Source organism: Heliconius melpomene, chromosome 19 (genome assembly GCF_056956725.1).
Source record: "Heliconius melpomene rosina isolate 202511_hmr_F chromosome 19, ASM5695672v1, whole genome shotgun sequence".
NCBI classification, from domain to species: domain Eukaryota; kingdom Metazoa; phylum Arthropoda; class Insecta; order Lepidoptera; family Nymphalidae; genus Heliconius; species Heliconius melpomene.
In genome coordinates this window covers 10,558,031-10,579,370 of record NC_140407.1, presented here as the reverse complement: position 1 = coordinate 10,579,370, position 21,340 = coordinate 10,558,031, and the positions used below count along the sequence as shown (strand labels likewise).

At 31.4% G+C, this 21,340-nt stretch overlaps 3 protein-coding genes across 3 annotated transcripts; 2 read left to right on the top strand and 1 right to left on the bottom strand.

The window, feature by feature from the left end:
- The first annotated feature begins 626 nt into the window (after window positions 1-626).
- LOC146528708 (juvenile hormone acid O-methyltransferase-like) lies at window positions 627-2,787 on the top strand. Its single transcript, XM_085202850.1, has 4 exons — window positions 627-1,144; window positions 1,475-1,658; window positions 1,739-1,847; window positions 2,356-2,787. Exons 1-4 carry the CDS (start codon window positions 783-785, stop codon window positions 2,532-2,534), a joined length of 834 nt encoding a protein of 277 aa, XP_085058976.1. The 5' UTR covers window positions 627-782; the 3' UTR covers window positions 2,535-2,787.
- A 2,297-nt stretch (window positions 2,788-5,084) lies between these two features.
- Window positions 5,085-8,670, top strand: LOC146528707 (juvenile hormone acid O-methyltransferase-like). Its single transcript, XM_085202849.1, has 5 exons — window positions 5,085-5,206; window positions 5,449-6,025; window positions 6,841-7,012; window positions 7,103-7,211; window positions 8,492-8,670. The coding sequence occupies exons 2-5, from the start codon at window positions 5,664-5,666 to the stop codon at window positions 8,668-8,670; spliced, it is 822 nt and encodes a 273-aa protein (XP_085058975.1). The 5' UTR covers window positions 5,085-5,206; window positions 5,449-5,663.
- A 1,557-nt stretch (window positions 8,671-10,227) lies between these two features.
- LOC146528706 (synaptic vesicle glycoprotein 2B-like) lies at window positions 10,228-21,010 on the bottom strand. Its single transcript, XM_085202693.1, has 10 exons — window positions 20,640-21,010; window positions 18,124-18,285; window positions 17,544-17,706; window positions 17,004-17,125; window positions 16,527-16,765; window positions 13,111-13,259; window positions 11,371-11,479; window positions 10,901-11,199; window positions 10,598-10,725; window positions 10,228-10,404 (listed from the first exon to the last, which is right to left on the bottom strand). Exons 1-10 carry the CDS (start codon window positions 20,728-20,730, stop codon window positions 10,319-10,321), a joined length of 1,548 nt encoding a protein of 515 aa, XP_085058819.1. The 5' UTR covers window positions 20,731-21,010; the 3' UTR covers window positions 10,228-10,318.
- Between the last annotated feature and the right edge of the window lie 330 nt (window positions 21,011-21,340).

Below are 21,340 nucleotides of genomic sequence, written 5' to 3'. Positions count from 1 at the left end.
TTACTATATTTATAATATAAATTGTTTTATGTTTCACTTATAGAGTGACATCGCCTGGGTATTTATTTGAATTTTGTTTTGTTTTTTTTTACCGTATACTCGTATATATGCTAATAATAATATGAAAGGAATTATTCTAGGGTTAAGTCAGACAAAATGTTTTATTATAATTTTGTTACTACTCTAAATTTGGTTATATTTATTATTAGATATAATTAAAAAAATAAAGAGGCCGTCGCGTCGTGGCGCAATGACACAAGCGTGTGACTGTATATGCAATGGTTGTGGGTTCGATCCCCACTCAGAGAAATTGTTATGTATTTTCATTTCTTCGTTCTGGTAACGAGGCAAGGTCCGGCGTTTAGTTCCGGCACTCAACACGCAATGCCTTGAAAATTCGGCGGCAAGTACGGAACGGAGTCCTCTGACTACTCTGCTGTATGCGAGATACAGAATAAAAAATATAAATTAACATATTATTAAAGTTATTAAATAAAAGGCACAGAGAGCATACATGAGGATAAATAAATCATTAATAAGGTTTAAAATATTTTCTCATGTTATCATTGTTTACACTAATTTGCAGGATTCAAGGCACAATTACGCTTTTACGCTTTCCTCGGCTATCTTTGCTCTATGTTTACGATGCCGTCCACCGATACATATAAATATATACGATCTACGATCCTGGCAAGACGCTGAACCGCGTCGAACGCAAGGACCCGGCGCACGCGCACCTTATTTTCTTTAAATATACATGTAAATCTATAAAATATCTCAACATGGACAATGCTAAACTATATCATAAAAATAATACTTTACAAAAAGGAGACGCTTTGCAGTGTTTAGAAGAATATGCGCAGAAAATTAAATGGAAAAATGATGGGAACACAATTCTAGATATTGGTAGCGGAGACGGGAGTGTTACAACAAATATTCTATTAAAATTCTTACCCAGTAATTGTACTAGAGTCGTGGGAAGTGATAAAAGTGACAGAATGGTACAATTCGCAAACAAATACCACGCGACTAACCTCATCAACTTCACCACCCTCGACATAGAGGGTGACTTACCTGACGAGATGCGAGGAAAGTTCAATCTCGTTTTTTCTAATTACACCCTACATTGGATAATACAGCAAGAGTGAGTACCTAAATTTTGTATTTGAATACGCAACAGATATCCTTAAATCAAAAATAATAAATACCGGCCTATGAAAGGTTCCGTAGCAGGCAGCGTAGAACCGATGCAGGCAGCGCAGAACCGATTGTCGTGGAGATCCTTGGGGGAAGTGTATATACGGCAGTGGACGTAAAATAAGGCTATGATGATGATAAATTATCAAAAAAATCCGAAAGCTTAAGACTACATGTAGATTCAATAGGCCGATGTGTACTACTTTTCTATTCTATATGATACATTCGATTCTATGTGATATACTGTACTTTATATGTTGTACACGAATTTACCGTTTTTACGTTTCAGGGTAGCATTCACAAATATATACAATCTACTAATGAGGGGTGGTACTTGTCTACTTACATTCTTAGGATACATACCTGTCTATACTGTTTATAGAATTTTAGCTCGCCAAAAAAAATGGAATAATTGGCTGAGAGACATTGAACACTACGTGTCACCATACCATGATTGTCAGGTGATTAAAAAATTAAATATTATTACATAAATATAATTTCCCAACTTTTGGACCTGATTTTTTTAAATGTTATTTTAAAGGACCCTGAAAAAGTAATTATGAAAATGATGACATCTATCGGATTTAGCAATATTGATGTGCGTTGTACTGAAAAATCGTATACATACATCGGCGTGGAGGCTTTTAAAAGTAAGCAAATTAATATCTCGAATATAAATGTATCACTAGACATCGCATTACATGCATATGCATGTTTGCGTATGCAAATGTATATACAGTGGAAACTGGATTAACCAGACTAATTGTTATCGTTAATCATTCGGTTAATCGAAAATCCGGATAAAAGAACAAGAACAGAAAGACAGGTGTCTTTTGACTGTTTGTGGGTTCAATGAAATGAATTACTTTCATTTACTTGCTCTGGTAACAAGATAAAGCGCGTCATTGAGTACCGCCTCTTAACACGCAATATGTCTCGAAAATTGGGCGAAAAGTTGGAAAGCATTAAGCAAGCATAGCATCGGCAATACGGTGTAAAACTAAAATATAGATACGTTCCTTAGAATACCATTTATAACATAAATTGTTACTTAGCAACCACACCGCGACGCAATCATCAATTGAAAATATGACAGAGCTTTCTTAAAATCATAATTTTTCAATATATTTGCACAATAATTATTTTTTTGCTAATCAGATCACTTAGCATCAATCAATCCGTTTAAAATACCGCAAGAACTGATGGAAGACTTCCTAGAAGACTATTTGAAAACTGTTAAAGATTTGAAGCTCATAGACTATGTTCACTATAATGAAAAAGGTTCAGATAGAACGAGAATGAACTATCGTCTTATCACGGTATTTGCCGGAAAATAACTAGTAGAAATTGTTACAGTATATATATTACTTATTATAAGATATTTAGTTTATCTCCCAACACCTGATAAATAGTACAGTATAAATTAATACATTATTATACTTTATTATTATACTAGTGAGAAATAGAAGGACAAGATTTTGGAAAGCTTAGAAATACAGTTAATTTCTATTTTACTCCTACATATATGTATTATATAGCTTTACATGTAATATAAAATTTAAGTATATATATATTTTAAATTATACTATTATAAACTCTTAGCCTTAGCGCGCACTGGTAACTTTTGTTACGGTGACAATAAATTTTTTGTCACTGATATGTCACCATACTTTTCGCGACTGCGCGCACTTGCGATGACAATGACGAAATTTTTTACATTTGATAAAATGGATCTCGAAGAGATGATTGTCTGTGCACTTATATTAAGAAATAGAAAAAAAAGCAAATGTAGAAAATATTGGCTTTCAACTTTTCATTTGTCTTAGAGCAATGGCCTCAACTCAATTTCGTCAATCAGTATTGTCATTGTCTATTTTATCTTCATGAAAACACACGTTTTGCCTTGGTGATGAACTTGACGCCATTCTTGAAATAAAAATTCGGTGCTGCAATGCAACACGCTGCTGTTTCATATTTATGCGGAAGACGACTAGTATGGAAACCGCAAGGGGGAGGTGACATTTAGTTGCTAATGCGCGCACGGGCATACAAATCTATGGACGCGGTGACAGTTGCGTCACCGGCGTGTTGCCGTCCTCCGCGGACAAAAAGTCACCCAATTGTCACGTATCCAAATGCGCGCACCTTCATTAAGTGTAATGTACACGGTGACAGTGACGCAACAGTCACGGTGACAAAAATCACTAGTGCGCGCTATACCTTATTACACAAGGCACACACACAATATAAAAAATATAAAATAACATATAATAAATAGCAAATAGCATTCAAAACAAATACATCTTTGCTATAGGTGGCTACTTAATATAACGTTGTATTACCTAGTAAAGTTTAATTGTTTGTTATTTTTCTAATATTATATCTTAATAATATACCTTTGTATATAGTATATACATATTATGTTTAAAATGCAAATTAGAATATGTGAATGTTTGTTAAGGTGTTAATGGTGATTGTGATAAATATTTGAATTACGTTTTTTACCATGTTTAATAATTAATATATAAATAATTCCTTCCTTTCTGTTGTTTCTGTTGTTGTCTATAAGAAAATAAAATAAAGCTTAAGTACGAAACAATATAAAAAATTAAATTACAAATAATTAATTATAATTATATTATTTGTAAAAAATCATTACAATACAGGTAGTAAGCAGCCTTGTATTTTAGTTATTTATTTTATCTTATTAGATTTATAACATAAATTATCAATTATAATTGTAAATAAATAATTACACGTAATAATAATAATAAATAATCATCGTAATACAGATAGTAAGTACCCTTGTGTTTTAATTATTTATTTAACATAATTGGAAATAATGTCGTATAGAATATTGCGATAATTAAAAAAAGTATATGAAATATCCTTTCCCATATTTTTATAACAAGAATCAAGTTGTACAAAATTTTTCGTCACTGTGTGTTTTTTGTATGTACTTAATATATTTAAAGTCATAATTTTACAGATCAACTGTTACAATAAAGATTGAATTTAAGATTGACTTTCTTTTATTTTATTTTTGGACTGATTGTTAGGACGTAGGATATTTTTTTCATTTCACGATTTTTATCCATACCTGTATTTCGTATGACGCAGTTACGCATAGATAAGAATAACGTAAACAAACACTTATTACTACAAAAGTACTAGTAAACAACTTTGAACTTTATCGCCAAAAGCTACGACTCGATTTCGGAATGACGCGTCTGCGGCGGTGTCGCTTTGATAGGTTTATGTGTTTGTGCGACGTCCTTATAAATGGCATTTTTTTTATTTTACAACAATAATTTTATTATTTATTTTGTTTGAAAAAAAAAAACATTTTCATTTTTGGGGAAAAAAAATATTGTATTAGGCTTTTATAGAGTAGTTAAAACTGTGGTTTCATTTAAAGTAGTGCTGACAAAAACACTCTGTATATCTTTGTACGTTACCTTTTATATTTATTTTATCTCATGTCTTCGTGAATAGAATATAGGTATATTTGTGTAGTTTTCATTTCCCGCTTTAGAAAAAACAACTATGTAGTTAGTAGGTATACAGCTATATTGTTTGTATGAATAAGTTAAAGTTATTTGCATTGTTGATGTCCAATTGATTTCCTTAACGATTATTATTTCCTCTCTTAATTGCTTTTCATTGCATTGTTCCTTCTATATGGTCTTATTTACAATTGTTGTAACAAAGCGTCTCCTCTTTGTAACTGTTGAATTAATGAGAAGATTTTTTACTCAGTATACAGATTTACATTATTATAATTTAACGAGTCGATATCGTATGCTGTTCCCGTAAAAGGAGCGCTGACGCTTCCATTCTGTATATAAAAAGACATTTTCCCACTGACTGAGTAAGACGCTCGCACAGCCGTAACCACTGGTGGTGGAAACGTGAAATTTGGACAGATACTTATTTTTTGTGGACATCAACTAAGAAGGGATTTTGAAAAATTTTAAACCTAAAGGGATGAAATAGGGGTTGGAAGTTTGTAAGGATTTTTTCCTAAATCGGCACCGATTTTTATAAAATTTGAAATTCAGGCTCTTAAAAATATTTCATTGAATACATGTTTCATGGTTAATTAGAATTCACCCCCTAAACTGAAAATAATTTTATAAACATATTTAATAAACATTCGTATAGTTCAAGCGCGCGAAGCCGCCCACGTCGGCTAGTTGTTAATAAGCCTTACTGTTTTCTCACATAATCATTGATTATACTAAATTTCAGGTTTCAAGAGCAAGGCTTTGCCTGGATCTGACCTTTGTCGACCATCTTCGTGGGAGTCAACGCTTATCGCTGCTGTGGAGTGATACGTATAAATATCTACATACGATCTAAGCTCCTGACGAGACTGACCGCCGAAACCGCGTCGAATACAAGGACCTAGCATAAGTGCATTTTTTTCTTGAAATATATATGAAAATATAAAAAAATATTTTAACATGGAAAATGCTGAAATATATCATAAAAGTAATACTATACAAAAAAGGGATGCTTTGCTGTGTTTAGAAGAATATGCGCACAAAATTAAATGGAAAAACGATGGGAATACAGTTTTAGATATTGGTAGCGGAGATGGAAGTGTTACAACAAATATACTAGCAAAATTTTTACCCAGTAACTGTACTAGAGTAATGGGAAGTGATAAAAGTGAAAGAATGGTACAATTCGCAAAAAAACACCATGTGACCAACCTTATCAACTTCACCACCCTCGACATAGAGCGTGACTTACCTGACGAGTTGCGAGGAAAGTTTAATCTCGTTTTTTCAAATTACGCCCTTAATTGGATAACACAGCAGGAGTGAGTTCTTAAATAAATTTTATATTTCATTACACAATAGATATCTCTAATTCAAAAATAATAAAAACCGGCAAAAGAAAGGTTTCGAAGCAGCAAATAAAAAACTTATATTATCACCACCACCTCCACCGACACTAATATATATTAATCATGATATACTTCTTTTAACCAACTTTAAACGAAGAGGCTTTCAATTCGACCGAAAGATATGTTCATCGAAATTATCCCATTTCTCCTACGACAATCACGAAATCATTTTTTTTAACCAATTTTCGTTTGAAGTCTTTTTGAATTCTGTAATCCTATTTTTTTTCTTTTTGCTCTCAAAGGCTCGAAATATTTTCATAATCAATTAACTTTCTTAGAGTTTTTGTATCCGTACCATTTAGACAAACATACCTGTATAATGAAAACTCACGAGGCGTATGCACTAGAGAGAGTATTCTCTCAATTTTTTTATCCTTCAGTTAAATGTAAGGCTAAACTTAATAATTAAATTTTTCAAATTATACTTAATCATTTTGTAGCAAATAAAGAAATAACATATTTTATATCTTTCACATATTACGTATAGTCATAAATAATACAAGTAACAAAGTATAATAAACATATATGTGCAGCATACAGCGTGAAGCTAAAGAAAATCATTGGTTGTTCTCTCTCGCAAAGATATTTTACGATAAAATACTCACAAGAGTGACTGTACTAAAAATACAATGAATGAATGACAAATTATTGAATGTGTATTACTTCTCTATTCTATATGATATACTCTACTCTACTCTCTAGAAGAATTTACCTTCTATATGTTTCAGGTTAGCATTCACAAATATATATAATCTATTGACGAGTGGTGGTACTTGTCTACTTATATTAGTAGGATACGTACCCGTGTATACTGTTTATAGAGCTTTAGCTCGCCAAAAAAAATGGAGTAATTGGCTGAGAGACGTTGAACGTGTCGTCTCACCATACCATGATTGTCAGGTGATTAAAAAATGAAATATCATTTCATAAATATAATTTCCTAACTTATTTTCATTTCCTAACTATATTTTTTTTATTTTAATTTTAAAGGACTCTGAAAAAGTAATAAAAAAAATGATGACATCTATTGGATTTAACAATGTTGATGTGCGTTGTACTGAAAAAACTTATACATACATAGGCCTGGAGGCTATTAAAAGTAAGTAAATGAATATCGCGAATATAAATGTTTGTTATCAATGTTTGTAATATTAGCAGAAAGTCTTTGTATTCTCCATTTTCGCTAGTTTATAAGGCGTTAAATTCTGTGTTTAAGAAAAAAATTAAAAAAAATCTGAAAACATGTTATTAAACAGGGTGGAAGAGGCAATGCTCCTTTTACTGAAACTGCATATAGGATAAAATATTTCAAATCCAGAGCTAAAGAAATTAATCAAGGTACCTCAACATTTTAGACGTAGGATTTTTTTTCATTTCACGATTTTTAACAAAACCTGTATTTCGTGTGATGCACGTATACGATGTTGCCGCTTTGACAGGTAAGTGTGTGCGTGTTTATATTGTACTAGCGCACGCGCGCAGCTTCGCTTGCCTATTTAAGGGTGAATTCTAATAACCCATGAAACATGTGTTCAATGAAATATTTTTAAGTCTAAATTTCAAATTTTATAAAAATCGGTGGCGATTTAAAGATTTTTCCATACAAACTTTCAACCCCTTATTTGCACCCTTAGGAGGAGAATTCTAGAAAACGATGAAACACGTGTTCAATTAAATACTTTTAAAAATCTAAATTTCAAATTTTATAGAAATCGGTGCCGATTTAAATTTTTTTCCATAAAAACTTTGATAGGGTTTCACCCCTTTAGGATTAAAATTTTTCAAAATCTCTTCTTAGTGGATGTCCAGATTACGAAAGTAAACTTTTGTCCCAATTTAACGTTTCTACCATCAGCGGTTAAGGCTGTGCGTGCGTCTTACCTCAGTCAGTGAGGACAAGTCCTTTTATATATATAGATTTTAGGGCGTTTTATTTTAAAACGATAATTTTATTATTTATTTTGTTTGAAAATATAACTTTTATTTTGTTTCTGAATTATATTAGGCTTTTATAGAGTAGGTTAAACTGTGGTTTCATTTAAAGTGGTGTTGACAATTCCACCTTGTATAAAACATGTATTCATTTTGACAAAAGACAAAATATAAACAAAAAAATACTATTTCTTAAACTTTTTTGTAACGTTTTAATTTCTATTTAATTTGGTCCAGATTCACACATGTTTTAAAATATAAACAAAATGTATTTGACCAAAAAAAAATACTCATAAAACAATTTTAAACTTAACAAAACACTGAGGCCATCGTGACGCAGCGGCACGAGGGTGTGACTGTAATGTGACGGTCGTGGCTTTGATCCCCATGTTCTTAAAAATATAAATTTCAAATATATTTGTACAATAATTATATTTTGGTAATCAGATTTCATAGCAGGAGTCGATTCGTTTAAAATACCGCAGGAGCTGATGGAAGATTTCCAAGAAGACTATTTGAAAACTATTAAAGATTTGAAACTCAAAGATTATGTTCACTATAATGAAGAAGGTTCAGTCAAAACGAGAATAACATATCGACTTATCACAGTATTTGCGGAAAAATAACTTGTAGAAAATGTTACAATATATGACGTATTATTTATTATGAAATAGAAAAGTTTAGAAATAGAGTTTATTCCTGTTGTACTCTTATAAAACTTAAATATATTGTGTCAATATACTATTACAGACTCTACTACACAAGGCTCACTCAGTATAAAAAGTGTCAAAAAACAAAGTTATTAGTTCTTAAAACAACATTCAAAGGAAATACATTTTTGCTAAAGGTGGCTACTTAATATAACGTTTCATTACTAGCCTTTTATACTTTAATATCTAATTTTATACTTTTTTCACTAGTTGCACCGATGTGTCTCTAATTAAGTCTTAGGTTCATATAGCAAAAAAGTTTAAAGTTAAAATAATATTTTTAGAATTATTTTCGTACAATCGTGTGATAATAATGGCTATCAAGATGTCTTAAATTTTCAGAAAACATTTATTAAATGACGGGTAATAAGTAAGTTATCTATACTATCTATACTAATATAATAAAGCGGAAGAGTTTGTTTGTTTGTTTGTTTGTTTGAACGCTAAGATCTCTGGATCTACTGGTCCGATTTTCATTGTTTTTGTTTTGTATGAAAGCTGCATTCTTCAGAAGTGCTATAGGCTATATAACATTACATTACACATATATACTAATATATTTTAAAGTACTTTCTAATTTGACATGCAATTTATTCTGCCATGTTAATAACAACCGTCGTTGCTACGCGACCGCTACCGCGACGTTTTGATATTCATCCTTATATGAAAATAAATATAATAGTCACTTTTAGCATTTTATCTAGATTGAAATTATAGTTTACTGTATAACATACTAATAAATAATTAAGGAGATGTCACTGATTCCAAATGACCTAGCCACCTAGCGGGCGGCACAGTATGACCGACGCGAACGGGCAGATGACGTTGACGGTTTTATAAATTTTCATACATTTTCGAACTTTATTTGTCGTTTATAATTAATTTAAAATACACTTTGATTCTCTTCTTATTTTATTTGATATTGCCCGCTAAAATTATCCTACTTAATTGAGAGAAATGTTTAGTTATTTCGTAGAGTCGATATCTATGTACGCACGCACGGAAAACTTTAGGTATTTTTTCTAATATTAAGAATACCTATCCTTTAGTTACTTTTAATCCTTTTGTTAGTTCATTTCAATAACTCAGATAATTTTTTCTAATAATGTGTATCTACTTATTATTCTTTTTGATTATTTGAGCTTATATTTTCTTACTAATTCTACTGAGAATTGAAAATAATTTCATGAATATATTTAATAAATATTCTTATAGTTGAAGCAGGCGTAGCCGCGTCCGGGTCCACTAGTATAATATAAGTTGTATAATTTTGTATTCTGCGTATTACGATAGAGTATTTAAGTATTAATAATATCCATGAAGTCATAATTTTTACATTATGTCCCAGTCTTATTCAGTGAATTCGAAAGCAGGGAACAGAACAAATTATATTATATTGACTCCTGGGACAACCTGTATATACCTACACTACAATTGCATTATAAAATACGGTTTAAAATGTAAAGTTATGACTAATTTATTCAGTTTTCTATTTACAAAGTATTTTTTCTAATTACAATTAAAGCTTTTAATGTTATTTTAAATATTGAAATTCCATTGCAATTTACAGGTGTGTCATTATCTTCTGTAAGTTTTGCTTCTTTGGACTCACATTTGACCTCGGAAGTAGAAATGATAACAATCCGCAGACTGTAAAAATAAATACATATGAATATTAATAGATGATGTCATTGAATTTCAGTTATATATACATGTTCGCTAAAAAGTTTGTAAAATTAAAAACTTTTTTTATAGGGAATTTAAAAAGATAATTAGTTAACTTGTATCTATTGTATGTTTTCTTGTATAACAATTTTAAAATAATTATTGTGTATATACCAACCTATTAAAGAACTACTAAATAAGTAAAATGTTGCCTCGCAAGCAGCGTTGATAAGTGCTCCGGCCACGTTAGTTCCCACTATAGAGCCGAAACGACCCACCATCATTGTGAGGCTGACGGCCATTCCTCTACAAATATTAGTTATTAATAAATTGTACTTACTTATGATCGAATTTTTAATAAATATTAATCAATATAACTATATAAAATTAACGGAATATGTAGTTTTATTTAAAATACGTAATTTCAATCAAAAATTTAGGAAAAAGTAAATATTGTTTAAGAAAATAATGTAGTATTTACCTTAAATTTGTAGGAAATATTTCTACAGAATATGCGTTTACAGGGCCAATTGCGAGTCCCATGAGCGGCACAGATGATAGGAGTATAGCGAATAGTATAGTTTGTGTAACGAAATTAATTAAAATACAAAACGTGCCTATTATGAGGAATACTAGAATAAGTAGGGTCTTCTTTCCAATCAGCTTCACTGTGCTACTTACAGCTAACGCTATAAATGCACACGTAAAATTAGCTATTGTATTTATCATGAAAGTAGCTGTTTCTATAGAGTCGTCACACACGGCCGAATCTGTTGCCGTCTGTAAGGAAACAAAACAATGCTTAAATACCCAACAATATGAAAAAAATACGATAAATATATTAAATAAATAATCATTATATTACAGGTAGTAAGTAGCTTTGTTTTATATATATAAAATTTTTAAGGTTTTCCTATATTTTTTTAATAATTTCAATTTAAATATATCTACCTCATTAAGCCTTTGGGCTATCACTTCACAAGCAGTAAAGCCGCCATCGCCGCTCTTCGTCAGGACTCTATTAAGAACATCTGGTAGCCACATATAGAGACCATTTAATCTATGTTGTAAAAATAAGAAAGTATTGTAAGTAATAACTGAAGCCTTGTGTAAGGTGAAAGTTATATGTCACGTTTTCGGATTATCTCAATTTAAATGCATAGGTACAAAAAGTTTAAAAGTTTCATTAAAAAAATATTTTTTTATAATGATTTTTTAAATTGTTTTATAAATCCTGAACGTTTCTGTGCGCATACAACACCGGTAAGTGCTATTAGACAATATCGATAATAAGTGGTTAATTTGGCAGTTATAAGGCAAGTAACATGAAAAAAATAGTACCTAACTTTCGTTAAATTATAAAGCTTTTTTTGGGGTTCCGTACCTTTTAAGGAAAAAAGGGACTCTTATAAGATCATTCTGTTGTCAGTCCGTCTGTCTGTCTATCAAGAGCTTTTATCTCAGGTTTAGAGATGACGAGAAGGTTTGGAGATGGCGAGTTAAAATTCAAACCATATACTTAAATCTTCAGTCCCATGATTTACTGAAAAAATGGTATTTCTACACTTGCTTAAAAAATAGATACGGCCGCTTATATCGCAAAAAACGCGCATTGCGACACTGCAAAGGGAATCAAAATTAATAGGGTACTTCCCGTTGACCTAGAATTATGAAATTTGGCAGCATCTACAGATAGAACTATCTTACGAAATTCAGCAAAAAATCTGAAAAACTATACATTTGTTGTTAAATAAATTCAAATGAGGTATTAGATGAGGGCTCTGGCTAACCTAAGCTTGAATTTCAAAAAAGTTCGAGAGCTCCAATTTTTGTACGGAACCCGTGGTGGGCGAGCCCGATTCGGGCTTGTCCGGTTTTTTTTTATATTTTCTAGGGAATAATATTAGAAATGACAAAGTCTATTTCCAGACACTTAGAATGGTTATAACTCCCTGCCAGTCACCTCCAAATCCTATAAGCTATAAGCGCCTACGAAAATATTAGGAGCAAATAATATTGTTTACATTAGATAATTAAAATGATATATTGTTCTTCTTATAAATTGTATTTCTCAGTTACTACATATATCCTTAGTATATTAGATTCGTTGGCACTTGTAACTAATTAGAGTATAGAGGTGTCCCTTGTATTACTTACCGGTGTTGGGTATTTTACATACTTTTTAAAGAAGAATTTTGTAATGGTTTTCGTACAAAATTTGTATCTAATGTTTTGAACATCATCATTTATATAGTAATCTCAAATATAATAAGATTTTTAGATTTGAGCATAATATTTTGCATATTTAAGATTACACCTGGGTAACAGATTTTTATAATAAATGCATTGCAACACTGCTTTTTCGCTTCAAATATTAATCAATGTATCGATAACAAATTTTCTAAATAGCCCTTCAGCTTGTTGATTTTCACTCTGTATCCCGCACACAGCAGGGTAGGCAGAGGCAATCTAGAGTTAAAACACTCCGTTTCTCATTTTCCACCGAAAAAATAAATCAATTTACTGAAAATTTAAATTTAATAAATATTTAATTTCCTCGAGTGGGGATCGAATCCACAATCAGTAGCATTTACAATAACACACTTGTGTCCTTGAGCTACAATTGGCCTCTTATCTTTGCCTCTTAATTTTTATTTTGATCATATATGTATGTATGTATATTTTACTTACGTAGCAAAAACACCGAAAAACAGAACTCCATTCAAAGACAACCATTTTAAATATGGTGACTTTAACAGAGGTCTCGTTTGACTAAGGAGCGAATTAAAAAATGTTAGTTTTTCTTTATGAGTTTCATCCGGCATCTTGAGGCTTTTGACCTGTCAAAAATATTTTTTATGTATAGAAAGTATTAAAATAATCAGGACATTTGTTCAGGTCGTGAGATTAATAAGCATGATGACAGCCAGTAAAAACCACTAAAATAATGTATCTAATTAATGAAGCCTTTTCGATTTATAGGTTAATACTGTTAGCCCTATTAGCTTTTACATACCGATGCCGGTTAGGGAGAGAAGAGAGTACTCTTACCCTGATAAAGTGGTTTCTTAAGACGATATCATAGTTAGCAAGGGCCCCCCCGCGGGACTCGAATCCAAGCTTGCTGCCGTAAACAGAGGTTTGAATTACTTAAATTTTTACGTTATACCAGGAAGTATACGTTCAAATTACATATTATGAAGGCCAAAGTTTATCTTGATAAAATTTCCTTTATGGTGGAATAATTTTCACAATAAATTTCATATTTAATAAAATTTAAATGAGTATATTTGTAGTACAATAAAATAACATATATTATATTATTATACATTTAACTATTTCTGTAACGCAAGCTATTAAAGTAATACGATGGTGTTTATTATTATTGTTATTTGGTTACTTAAGGCTAACTAAGAATAACACCGTAATCGTATACTATATATCAAGGAATGTAGCTTTACCTAATATAAAATATAAAAAACACACACACATACAAATAAAATTTCCGCTTTATTATATTAGTATAGATAATATAGATACAATTATCTGATGAAATGCCAAAACGCCGATACATTAATACGCGTGAGCTATTGAGCTCTACTTTGATAAACATATAGGTTTATTGACATATAATTTTACCACGAATATGAAAGTAAGATATATTGTCAAGTGATATGAATATTATTTTTAAGATATTTTTTATATCCCATTTAATAGTTTTATCTAAACTTGTAATAGAACTGCAACTCATCGTTGTTTGTACATGGAAATAATATAAGAAAATGTCTCCAATTTTTTTTTTTTTTTATTCATTTGTCAATTTGTCTGCGGCTTTGTTCACGCTTATATTAAAAATGGAGATAGGAACCAATATCAATATTATCCTCATTGTCTAATCTGCTTGAAAAAAATACTCAATACAAGACTTGTCAATTACTAAACTAGTAATTGACAAGTCCGAACTAGTTCGGTTTTTGTGCAAATAGATCGACTTCAGCTTCATTGTTCTTGCAACACTCCAGCGGGCTGAAGTGGTTAAATACCTAAGAGTGGACAGTGACCACAATTTAAGCTTTAAGCCTCATCTCAATAATCTCTCAGTAACATTACGCAAGTTAATTGTCATCTTTAAAACCTGAGGCACATCGCGGATCGTGAGATACTTAAAAGTGTATATTTTACCATATGTCAATCTATTATTAGCTACTAACAATGAGGAGGATCTTATAAGTCCCATATGCTAAAAGTTAAAAGAGCCATTTTAAAAGAAAAATGAAATTATCTATACGTAGGAAAGGTAAAGCCCTACATCTATTCACAGAGCTAATTTTTCGCAAAAATTCTATATACTTTGGCAAACTTCCCGTAACATTTAGTGTTTATTTCATTTTAATGGGCTTAAAAATAAATAAGTGTTTTATTGAATTGCCAGAAACGTTGGCTATCAATGTATGGTGATTCAAATAAATAATTGTTTGGTACAAACGGGCGAAGCCGCAAGCTGGTCGCTAGTCACAAATATATGTTTGTGTCGTCGACAATATTTATATTATGATAAGCAGTAAATATCATAGTTAATAATGCTCTTTATTATACTATGTTTACATGTTTTAATTGTATTTTATTCTTATTAGGTCATGGCGTTGTCAAGGTTATCATAGTCAAGAGATATATTAATATAGAAAGTGAGTACTCGTATTAGTAAAATAAAGGAAAAAAAAACAACATATATTTAAATGTATTCATTGTAAAAAAATAGATAAAAGTAATTAATAGGGTAATTGCTTTTATCAATTTTTTTAGAACTGTCATAAATAACGTTTCTACCAAATATCATCGTTTACCTAAAATTGTAAGTTAACTTTTATCTTTTTTATTATTTGGTGTAAAATTTTTAACATTTTGACTGAAAGAGTAAAATTAAGAATGAATTGTTATATATATTTTTTGAGATTTACTCAGGTTGAAGCAAACCCAAAACAGTCTGGGGTTGATCGTCTTGTATTTTATCGCTGTACTAATCAATCGAGAGGACAATAACACACCTACACCTTGACTGCCCCGTTCGCTCTTTGGTACGCTTGCTCAGAAAGTGACCCAACTGCCCAGTAAATCGGTCGAGTCATAATTTACCTTTCGCTTGGTAACACAAACAAGATCCAAATCTCCGTGATCCAACACATCTAATAATTCATTAATCTTTTTTTCCATCCCTCCTCTTATATTCCACGTAGCTATTTGTAGCCCCGTCCTCTACCTCCCTTCCCGACATGGGGTGTTGGGTGGCGGTCCCCAACGCCCTACTCGTCGCCACTTGGCACACCAGCGAGGACGCACTGGTACACGTCGCCTTGGGGGGACGTCCTAGCAGTGCGCTCTCGCGAGATCCACGTAGCGGATTTAACTTTACAACTCTCATCAGGGGCCGCTCCGGGCAAGCCTTCCATAGTGGATCAGTTTAACTAGTACTTTTATATAAATAATAATTACTTATTTTTGGATGCTAAATATCCATGCTTCACTTTGCATACCGTTTAAAGTAAATTATATAAGGTAATGGCAAATAGTTAATTTATAAAATGTCTGAATATAAATGTAAACAAAATCTTAAATCTATATATATAAAAGGACTTGTCCTCACTGACTGAGGTAAGACGCACGCACAGCCGTAACCACTGATAGTAGAAACGTAAAATTTAGACAGATATTTACTTTCGTAATCTGGACATCCACTAAGAAGGGATTTTGAAAAATTATAATCTTAAAGGGGTGAAATAGGGGTTGAAAGTTTGTATGGAAAAAAAATTAAATCGGCACCGATTCTTATAAAATTTGAAATTCAGATTCTTAAAAGTATTTAATTGAATACATGTTCCATGGTTTTCTAGAATTCCTCCCCTAAGGGTGCAAATAAGGGGTTGAAAGTTTGTATGGAAAAATTCTTCTCTCTTTCTATTTTTATAAAATTTGAAATTTAGACTCTTAAAAATATTTAATTGAACACATGTTTCATGGTTTATTAGAATTCACCCCTAAATAAGCAAGCGAAGCTGCGCGCGTCCGCTAGTATTATATATTGGAGGTATTATTTGTAATTTAATACTTACAGGATAGCTCTCAAGGGGCTTCCTTTTATTTCCTGCGTAAATTATTCTTAACACCTGCAAAGCGTCATCATGTTTTCCTTGTGAAATTAGATATTTTGGACTTTCAGGTCCTAAAGACATCAAAATAGCACTAATGACAAAAAACAGTGAATATATAAGTGTTAGTAACCTCCAGGGTCGAAAATCATATAGTCCAAAATCTATTTTGAAATTGAATGGAAGAATTGCCCACGCTAGCACTGGAAATAAATGAAAAAAGCAACATATATAATAACAAATTTTAAATTATTAGGTTCTAAAAATTAAAGAAATTTGAAAATCAAATCTGCGCAGGCATCTATAGCTTTCTTCGGGGAGGCCACGACACGACGACGGTATAATATTCTCATAACACTTTTCAAATACTATGGGGGGTTAAAACACATACAATTTCTATTAAATACACAATTCACTATTACCAATAAAATGTTCACTTACATGGTACTACGGCCGATCCTGATATCTGCATTGCGTTTACTATAGAAAGTGTTATATCTTTATATCTTGGAGGCATTATTTCCCCAATAAATGTATATGGTACTGCTGCTGGGCATGCTATACTAAAACGTGATGATTAACATTTATATATTAAAATATTTATATGTCACATATTGCAGGGTTTAATTTCCCGAGGGTAATCTAACTGCAGGTGACTTTAACAAAGTTAGAAATATGTATAATAACATAATAGCAGGGTAGGCAGAGGGCACTGGGCACTTCCATTCCCCATTCTTTGGACGCCAGAGCGAAGAAATAAAAATATTAAATACAAGTAACGAAGTTCCTTACAAACTATCAACCCTCAAAAACAACCCCTTAGGAGTCACACATCACAAATTCCAGTCTCAGTGAACACTTTTGTCTTATAAGTAACGTCTATGCAAAATATCAGATTTCTTTGGAATTAATTTCTGGATCTGTTTCTGGATGGATATTATTAAAAAGTAATACAAAAAACACTATGGATCATAATATTACCATAGGGAGCTCAGCAGTTTAAACATTGTAAAACTTAAAAGATCTGGCATAAATGCGGCAATAACACCAAAAGCCCCTGCAGCCAGAGAACTGTACACTACCATATTCTTCCTCCCTCGTGTATCCACCAGATAACCCCATGGAAATGAAGTAACTACTATACCTGCAAAGTTAAAATAAAATATTTAAAACAGATAATTTATCAATTCATCGTAACGTTCATATATAAAGATATTAAAGAAGAACATAGTCAAAGTCAAATAGTTGTATTGAAAATAAAAAGTCTCAATTTTTGAACATTTCATTTCATATTTTGTTGACATAATTTTCCACCAGTTCATTAAAGTTAATGCCTCAGACTTGTGAAGAACCAACCGGCACAAAAAACTCGGTTTTTTGCGCCGCTTCGGTTTATTTAATATACAAAATACACAGCGCAAATAAAGACGTACCGAGGCAATATAGCGCCATGTACATAGCAGTAAGTAAAAGATGTGCTTGTAATAAAAAAAAAAGATCGTGAAAAATACATAGGCTCAAATACAAAAATATATTTATAAAATAAAGAAGAAAAACGTACCAATATATGGTATGGAACCAATAATACCCCGTTGGGCATTAGTCATTTGTAGATCACATTTGGCAGCAGGCAAAATATATGAATATCCAACTGGTTCTATAATACAAGATATTAAAAACAGCGCTAAGACCAAACTGTATTTTATATTGTACCATCCGATACCTGTAACAAGAAAAGTGAGTAAGAGTTTAAATTAATACTGTTATCTTTAAAAAAATGAGTTAATTCTGGATAATATGAAGCTCCTACGAAGTCCATTCCATAGAGAGAAAATTAGAGAGAGAGAGTGAGGGGGACAGAGAGATTAAAGAGATTATTCTTGATTTTCACGACAGATTCTCCAGATATTAGATTTTGTTAGGTCACACTATTATTTGCACCTTTACGGGTAAATTCTGATAAACCATGAAAAACGTGATCAATGAAATATTTTTAAAGAGTCTGTCTCATTTAAAATTTTATAAAAATCAATGGTGATTTAAGGATTTATCCATACAAACTTTCAACCCCGTAATTGCACCCTTACGGGGTTATTTCTAAAAAAACCGTGAAATAGGTATTTAATTAAATGTTTTTATGAGTCTGAATTTAAAATTTTATAAAAATCGGTACCCATTTAAAGATTTTTCCATACAAACTTTCAACCCCTATTTCATCCCTTTAAGGTTTTTTTTTTTAAAAATCCCTTCTTAGTGAATGTCCAGATTAGGAAAATAAACATCTGTCCAAATTTCACGTTTCTACCATCAGCGGTTACGGCAGTGCGTGCGTCTTACCTCAGTCAGTGGGGACATGTCCTTCTGTATTTATAGATAAAGTTAGCACGTCAAGATTGTAGGCAGATGGAACCTAGTGTTAAGATACTCCGGTCATTGCATGTTGAGAGGCGGAACCCAACTCCGTGCGTTGTCATCTTACAATGGCGTGGAAAGGAAAATATTAAATAATTAATTTCGCCAAGTAGAAATCGAATCCACAATTGTCGCGTTTACAGACACTCGCTGTACCACTGCACGACAGTTACCGATAGTGTTTAATATAGGTATGTTTTTTGGTATTTTATCAATAATATTGCGAATTATCAACGACATTATCAAGGATATATCTAATAATTTTTATTTGTGTTTACAAGAAAGAAACAATTTAAACTTATGAGAGAGTATTGTAATGTTAACATTCAGTTGACGTTTAGTGGTCCACCTAAAATAGATCTATAATTCTATACTAATATGAAAAAACGGTAGAGTTTAGTTGTTTATTTATTTGTTTAAACGCTAAGATCTCTAAAACTCTTGTGTTTATGATTTATATATAAACTAGCGGACGGGCGCAGCTTTGCTTGCTTATTTAGGGGTGAATTATAATAAACCACGAAACACATGTTTAATGATATATTTTTAAGAGTCTCCATTTCAAAATTTTATAAAAATCGGTGACGATTTAAAATTTTTTCCATACAAACTTTCAACCCCTTATTTGCACCTTTAGGAGGTGTATTCTAAAAAACCATGAAACATGTGTTCAATGAAATCTATTTAAGACTCTGAATTTCATATTTTATAAAAATCGGTGGCGATTTAAAAAAAAAATCCATACAAACTTTCAACCCCTATTTCACCCCATTTAGGGTTAAAATTTTTCAAAATCTCTTCTTAGTGGATGTCCAGATTACGAAAGTAAACATCTGTCCAAATTTCACGTTTCTACGCACAGCGGTTACGGCTGTGCGTGCGTCTTACCTCAGTCAGTGAGGACAAGTCCTTTTATATATATAGATTACATTCCTTAGCAGTCCTATAGGCACGATACGGTTTACTTTAAATATCATTATTTAAATTATTCAATGATATTCATAATAACAATAATTATGAATGCCATAGAATTATTTTAACCGCGTGCGCAGTAGAAATAGTTAGGAAAATACCAATATCAAGTACCTACACTGAACTACAAAATCATTCAATTTCATTAGTTCTCAAAACGTTAGGGATACTGTATTTCTATCTCGTATAAAAAAAGACACAATTTTCAACATATGGGTTTCTGAACAAAAATAATTCTATTTTTTTACATAGGACAGCGATACCTAAATAAAATATGTATGTAAAATAAATTCTTATTAAGCTTTAACAAATATTAAAAATTCTTTATAAACAAAATGAAGTGTTTGTTTATTATTTCAAATCAACCGAGTTGACAAATACGATAATTTTGCGAGCAAATAAAATCCCAAAACATTTAACTAAAGATTTAATAAATGTATAACACTATAGATAACCATAGATACTAAAATATTCAAATATTTATTTAATATTATTTATTAAATATAAATGTATTTACACTTAATTAAATAATATTAAATATATATTCTAGTAGTTCAAGCAGGCGAAGCCGCGTAGGGGTCACTTGTAAATAAATAAGCCAAACAAAACTAGATCAAGTCTAAACTAAGTCAAGTTCAATAGCTTGATAGTAAGAAATTAATGTTTTTTTAATATAAGTAAATTATTTCAAACCTGCAACAGACAGTGCTTGGTCCAGATCCACTTCATTCTGAGTCTTAGAATCAACAGCTTCCGATAGAGTTTCCGTTTGTTTTTTTACCATAATAATATTTTTCTTATAAAAAAATTCACGCGAATATTTTTCATTTATTCAATTTCACAAAGACGACCGCTCTACTTTGATGTCAATTCACAATTTCGTATCTATTCACATTTGCAATGACTTGACGTACTGATAAATTAAGTCATAATTACGTTGCAAGATATATTTCCCGAATCTTATCACGGCACAAACATATACGAGTACACTGAAATAGTATACACTACTAAATCGTATGCTTATTACGAACAGCTATATACATAAGCCGTAATGTTGAGAGATCTACAAACAATAGTAGAGAGAGATCTTTAGTTTTGGTTATAATAACAGAGAGACCTTGGCGTAATTTTTAATAGCGTGAAGACGTGCGCATGGATATCGGTCTAACATTTCAGTGTTGTCAAGCGACTTTGTTTTTCGTGGTTACAAAGAATTTTGCGAGGACAATAGTATATTGAATTAGAGCCTGCCTTTTTTTGTATCGGGCATTCAATTTTGAATACTAATAATTAAGTTAAGTACGCGTTTATGCATAGTTTTAATTATTATTAACCACGAGTGTTACTAACGTTTATTTTTGGAATAAATATTTAAATATTCATCTCTGAGTCCG

What these genes read in the sequence shown, in the direction of transcription:
- LOC146528707 (XM_085202849.1), top strand. Translation starts at nt 5,664, where the DNA reads ATGGAAAATGCTGAAATATATCATAAAAGTAATACTATACAAAAAAGG. An exon ending in CACCATACCATGATTGTCAG is followed by an intron (nt 7,013 to 7,102) that starts GTGATTAAAAAA and finishes TTAATTTTAAAG; the next exon opens with GACTCTGAAAAAGTAATAAA. An exon ending in AGGCCTGGAGGCTATTAAAA is followed by an intron (nt 7,212 to 8,491) that starts GTAAGTAAATGA and finishes TTTGGTAATCAG; the next exon opens with ATTTCATAGCAGGAGTCGAT.
- LOC146528706 (XM_085202693.1), bottom strand. Translation starts at nt 20,730, where the DNA reads ATGGTAAAAAAACAAACGGAAACTCTATCGGAAGCTGTTGATTCTAAG. An exon ending in TGGTTCCATACCATATATTG is followed by an intron (nt 17,707 to 18,123) that starts GTACGTTTTTCT and finishes TTAACTTTGCAG; the next exon opens with GTATAGTAGTTACTTCATTT. An exon ending in TAGCCCAAAGGCTTAATGAG is followed by an intron (nt 11,200 to 11,370) that starts GTAGATATATTT and finishes GTTTCCTTACAG; the next exon opens with ACGGCAACAGATTCGGCCGT.
- LOC146528708 (XM_085202850.1), top strand. Translation starts at nt 783, where the DNA reads ATGGACAATGCTAAACTATATCATAAAAATAATACTTTACAAAAAGGA. An exon ending in CATTGGATAATACAGCAAGA is followed by an intron (nt 1,145 to 1,474) that starts GTGAGTACCTAA and finishes GAATTTACCGTT; the next exon opens with TTTACGTTTCAGGGTAGCAT. An exon ending in CACCATACCATGATTGTCAG is followed by an intron (nt 1,659 to 1,738) that starts GTGATTAAAAAA and finishes GTTATTTTAAAG; the next exon opens with GACCCTGAAAAAGTAATTAT.